This window comes from Anabrus simplex, chromosome 2 (genome assembly GCF_040414725.1).
Source record: "Anabrus simplex isolate iqAnaSimp1 chromosome 2, ASM4041472v1, whole genome shotgun sequence".
NCBI classification, from domain to species: domain Eukaryota; kingdom Metazoa; phylum Arthropoda; class Insecta; order Orthoptera; family Tettigoniidae; genus Anabrus; species Anabrus simplex.
In genome coordinates, this window is record NC_090266.1 from 1076967300 (window position 1) to 1076973299 (window position 6000).

Here is a 6000-nt window from a genome sequence, read left to right on the forward strand (position 1 = left end):
ATGTTCTGAGCTGTTAGTAGAGAAATGGCATTGAATGACATAAGTCGATGAATGTGCTTGACTGGAGCTTTTTGAAGTAAGAAAATTAATAATATGATGATAAAGTTAGAATTCAAGAGGACAGATTGGGGGAAATATTTGTTATTAGGGAATAATTTACCAAGGTACATATTCAGTAAATTTCAAACTGCTTTGAAATCTTTTAAGAAAAGAGTAGGCAAACAACAGGGCAGTCTGCCACCTGGGCAACAGTCCTAATTGCATGTATGTGTAAATTGATTGAATGCTTAATGTTAAGGTAGGAAAGATCATAATATGGAGATAGTTGGAATTCAAGAGGACAACTTGGACAAATAGGAAAAGGAATTAGGGATTGGAATAATTTACCTAGGGAGTTATTCGATAAATTTCAAACTTCTTTAAAATCAGTTAAGAAAAGACTAGGCAAACAGCTTATAGGGAATTGGCCATGTGGGCAACAGCCCTAAATTGCAGGTCAATAATTGATTGATCATACGCAGATATGGAGCCCTTCTTTGTGAGAATTGTTGAGCGTACGTCTCTGCAGCTGCTCGAGCATTCTGTCCTACTTCACCATAAATTAAAATTACATCCAAATATTCCCTCAATGCAAAAATTGTTAAATTTTTACTGCTTAACTCATAGAGATACTGGACAGGTAACAAATAAGCATTTGTTCTGACACTTATTCCTAGGTGTTTGTACACCCACCCATTGTCTTGTGTTTTGAGCCATTAACTGTTTACATTACTGATTTCATTGTGAAATTATAGTGTAACTGTACAAGCTTCAGACCTGAAACTTGTGATCCGCTCTTCAAGATCTATTACTTGTGTTAGTTTGTTTAATCATTTACCTTCCAACCTGTATGACTGTATGCCCTATGTGAGGCTGAAGCAATTTGCAATTTTGGCAGAGTATATTTGGAAAGCTTAACATGCTAACTATTCGTCGAATACCTTCCTTTTTATGAACTTATGGAAATCTGTATGATCATGAGTGCATTCTGTTCCCCAAGGTCAGTTAATTAGCTTCCTCCTTTGGAACTGAAAGATGTGTGCAAGAACCATTCGAGTGCACTTTTTTTTTGAGTGTCATTTTTTAACATTACATCATAAAGAACGACTTAACCTTTGATTTAGTGCAATAACAATGTATGTCAGGATGATATTTGTGAAAACTGTTAACTCGCCTTGAGATACCATGCAAGAACCAGGCGAGTCCACAGTTGTTCAGATATACCTGTATTTTGCTCCAAAATAATTCCTCTCACTGGTACGGATGAATGTAATAGCACCTCTACAGTTGTATTTTGAATAAAGTATAAGGAATAAAACATCATTGTTATTGAAGTTGTAACCATGCTGTATTATTATTATTATTATTATTATTATTATTATTATTATTATTATTATTATTATTATTATTATTATTATTATTATTATTATTATTATTCCTTTGCTGGCGGGACCTAGTGTTTACAGTGCACTATGTCTTCTGGTATGGGCTAGAGCAATTTTGTTACTTTCATTGATCTGTCTCAGCTTTATCCTTGGCTTTGACAAAATGAAAGTGACTGAGGTATGAGTGATGCTAGTAATGCCATTCCTTCTGCAGCCAGTCCCTGCTATGAATGGTGTAAAAAGATTGCTCATAAGGTCAGTTGGTGCATGCATCTCAGCGGGCTTGGCAGACTGATATGTAATAGCAACTTCTGGCTCGGTGAGGAAAGCAACGGGAAACTACCTCACTCCTCATTTCCCTAGTACACCTCTTCAGTGATGCCTAGGCCATCTATGACAGCTGATGGTGGAACTGTTGAGGATCCAACCAGCCTTCGGGCTGAGGACTAAACATACATTATTATTATTATTATTATTATTATTATTATTATTATTATTATTATTATTATTATTATTATTATTACTACTACTTCAATATGGTTCATTATTGAAAAAAATATATCAAGGCAGTTCAAATTTGTTGAAGTTAGATCATGTTTCTCAACTCCTTGGAACATTTTCTTATGCCCCTCAGGAACACTGTAACACCGAAGGGAACAAGGTTCATGGTTTCAAAATGTTGTCTTTTTAAGTACTGTACATCTCAGTGAAGTAGCTTGTTGTGAACATAACAAGTGGCACAAATTTCACAAAATTTATAATGCTCAAACCTGGTGTAATAACGATGCTGATGGAGTGTTTGTGTGTTATAAACCATTGACAATTAAAAAGAGGAATCACAAAGATGTGATGAAACTTGCCACATCCTATGTACCTCCATGTGACATTTGGTTCTGTAATGAGCTTGGGCCAGAGGTGCAAACTAATAACGACCATATATAGGACACAAATGCCAGGCTGAATAGCTCAGACAGCACAGCGCTGGTCTTCTGAACCCAACTTGGCAGGTTCGATCCTGGCTCAGTCTGGTGATATTTGAAGGTGCACAAATACGTCAGCCTCATGTTGGTACATTTACTGCCATGTGAACAACCTCCTGGGGGACAAAATTCCCGCACCTCAGTATCTCCGAAAATTGTAAAAGTAGTTGGTGGGACCTATAAACCAATAATATTATTATCGGACACTAATGATGAGTAACCATAAGACATTGTCCTTTAATGAACTCACATCAGTTCTGTCTAATCAGTTAGGAACCAGAATAAGAAGAAGAATTCATTGGCTGTGAGACTGTTTTCATTAAAACCACTGTACATCACCAAAGCTACATTTTGCTCTAATACACTTATTTATTCACTTCCATGCAATGGCCATGTTAATCCACCACCTCATTTTCTCTCTTACTGGAGCTAATTTGAATGTTTTTGTTTCTTCTTTTGCCTTTTAGCAGTAGGTTGCATGTATTTATCATCATCATCATCATCATCATTTTCCTTTTTCAGCTTATACCGGGTGCAGGCAAATACGATTTTTCTCTTTCTCTCCAACATAGTGTTTCAGTCCAGGTTTTGTTGTCTTATTTTGTCTTGGTCTTCATCCTGTCCATCCATTGCAATATTTGTCTTCCTCGCCTTTCTTCCCTGTTATCTGTCCTTACAGTGCTTATTTTTGCATTATTTCTTCACTTATCTGCTTGAAATGTCCAAAGCATTTGTCTGTTTTGATCCAGTTTTTCATTTAGCTTTTGCACTTACTGTTAGGTATCTCTTATAACGTTAGTAACTGTATTTAAATATGATTCAAGAATTTTCTATTCACTCTTTTTTACTCTCCTGAAAACATGACATTTTGGACCCTTTCAATTGATGATTGCCTCAAAAGCCTAATGATGGTATTAGGCATGTGAGGTCAGTTTATAAACAGGGCCTGACACCATAGCCAATATCTCATTGTATTTTCTCATTCTCATCAAAATCCATTTCTTGTATTACATTACCTTTTTCAGCTGACAGACTGCTCCCTAAGGTACATTGTCTATATAATGATGTCAAATGTGCCATTTGGTAATGAATGAGAGTATTTTTTCATCAGTAAAGCTACAGTAAAATTTAAAGTCAAACCTTTTAGAATTATTAGAACAGTTGTGGTTTACTTCTGAGGAAGTGGAACAAGGTCTTCAGGAAATGTCAATTTTCGAGTAGGTTGTATAGTTATAATCGTAATGAGATTGTCATTTCTATGCGTTTCTACTTCTTTACTCTGTGTCTGTGGCACTAATCTGTAAACATGGAAAGCATATTGGTCATAGAGCTCTGTACCAAGTAGATCCATCTCTGATAATGTAATCTAGCATTGTTACATAGAAAACAAGATTTTAAACTGAATGCTATGTGTTTGTAGTTTGTTGAAGAGCATAAGTAGATCCAAGTTATATTGCTATCAGCTTGCATTCAGAGAGGTTTGTGGGTTTGAACTCAACTATCAAGTCTCTGATGATCTTCTGTGGTTTCTCATCCCAGGGAAATGGTTGGGGTATATTTTTGAGGCCATAGCTACTACCTTCCCAGTTCCATCCTACTACTTATGTAAGTGCAACATTAAAAAGGTAGCAGAAAGGACAATTTTAACTACTCATTCCTTGTTAGAGAAGCATCCAGTCAAGAATATTTTTATATACAGTTCCATGTTCCCATTAGCAGTCCATGTTATACAGATTCTCTGGCTTCTTCATAATACAGTATACTATTGGAAAATGCAGTTTGAAGAATCGGTTTCTCATTCACTCTAGAAATGAATTTTCCCAGCAGCTCATTTCTTGTGCTTTGTGAATTGAATCACAATTGTGGAATGAATTTAAAGGTGATGCTAATGGTCCACAAATTCCTATGAAATTTAATTTTGAATGCTTTTTCCAGGTCCAGACCATTACTCCTTCAGATGACTTCCTTTTTCCAGAAGCTGACTGGATTATTGGAAACCACTCTGATGAACTGACACCATGGATACCTGTTATTGCAGCTCGTAGTTCATACAATTGTTGTTTCTTTGTTATCCCATGTTGTTGTTTTGATTTTAATGGATGTAAATATCAAAGACTCTCTAATAATCAAAGCATATACTCTGAATACTTGGATTATGTGCAACATGTAAGTGAAGTATGTGGGTTTGAAACACAGAGGGATAAATTAAGGATTCCATCAACTAAGAGGATATGTATTGTTGGAAGCAAACGAAACCATACAAATGATGAAATCACTACTGTTCAAAAGAATATAACAGCATTAATAAGTGAATCCTGTAGCAGGGAAAAGCGAAGTCGTCCCATCTCGGAATCTGAACAAGGAATCTGGGTGGAGGAGTTCAAGCCCAGACAGAAAGAGGAAAGTGTTCGAAACTGCACAAAACTAGATCAGAGTATTGTGAATAGTGTGATTGATATAGTTGCCTCTTTGATACTGCGAGATTATAAAAAAACAGATGGGCCTACTAGCACATGGAATGCAGGTACTGCTATCTCTCTTGGTGAAGTTGCTGCTGAAATTCCAAAGGAATTGCTTAAGGAAATGAAAAATGAATGTGGGGGATTGCAAACACTGCTGAGAAATAATCATCAAATTTTTCTTGTCCAAAATGGTCAAGTTAAGTTTAGAACTCCAATAAGCACAGAGCAAGCAGGTGAAATGGCAACTAAGAATAAAAAATTAAAACATAATAAAAGACTAAAAATAAGAGTAAAACCTTGTTGGTTTTTCAGAAATCATCCAGATGGCTGTCCTCTTAATGACAGCGAATGTTCTTTTCTACACTAGAAAATTACTTGTTTAAAAGGAAATATGTTTAACAATAAAGTTGTTGCTATTGTTGTTGATGATAATGATGTTTTTGTTGTTGTTGTTGCAGATTTAATTTTTAAGGGAGAACATTTTAAAATGTTAGTGTGTTCTTCTTCCATAATGAATTATGTATAGGGATTCTGAACACCTACATAATCAAGTGTAGGTGTCTGACTTTCTTGTTGTATAGATACTTTCAAGGTAGTTGCAGTAAGAGGTAGGGATCATGCGCAGGTTTCCCCACCACGCTTAGCCATCGGTGACGTCATCGGAACCCTGACATGTCAGAGCCTCGTCCTCTGTATGAGATAATACACACATGTGAACTGTTCTATTTTAGCCGCAAGTTAAGAGATAAGAGAACTTTATTGATATTTTAATCTCACCTCAGGAAAGGCATTCCAAATTTATATTAGAGTAATAACATGAGATCAGAAACGCTGCCTGATCCACATTGTATTTGAAGTATTTAGACAGTCTGTATAAAAGGTTGTAACAATGCTAAGACTGTGATCACAGTGGAATCTGGAATGGCCATTCCATATGTTCATGTTCCCAACATGTAACAATGACTACAAAAACAAGGGGCTCTAATTGTTACAGACTCGGAACATTAAAGCTTGATGACTGCAAGTAGTATGTCCATTGTTACAAACATTATTAGGAAACTACATTATATACACTGTCCACAACACAAACAGCAAATGTTAGGAAACTGTAACTGTCCACAACACAAACAGTAA

The 6000-nt window shown here is 35.9% G+C and overlaps 1 protein-coding gene across 2 annotated transcripts in view; it reads left to right on the forward strand.

Annotated features, from left to right (window-relative positions):
* Positions 1-5292, forward strand: part of LOC136864710 (probable tRNA (uracil-O(2)-)-methyltransferase) — a 148951-nt gene extending 143659 nt beyond the window's left edge. The window contains exon 6 of one of the 2 annotated variants that reach the window (XR_010859361.2): positions 4340-4443. Coding sequence is in view for 1 of the 2 variants with exons in the window: in XM_067142039.2 (XP_066998140.1) it covers positions 4340-5233 (894 nt within the window). In the remaining variant the exon portion in view is untranslated. Of the gene's footprint in view, positions 1-4339 lie in introns of both variants that reach the window. The other variant, XM_067142039.2, reaches the window with a different exon arrangement.
* The last annotated feature ends 708 nt before the right edge of the window (positions 5293-6000 follow it).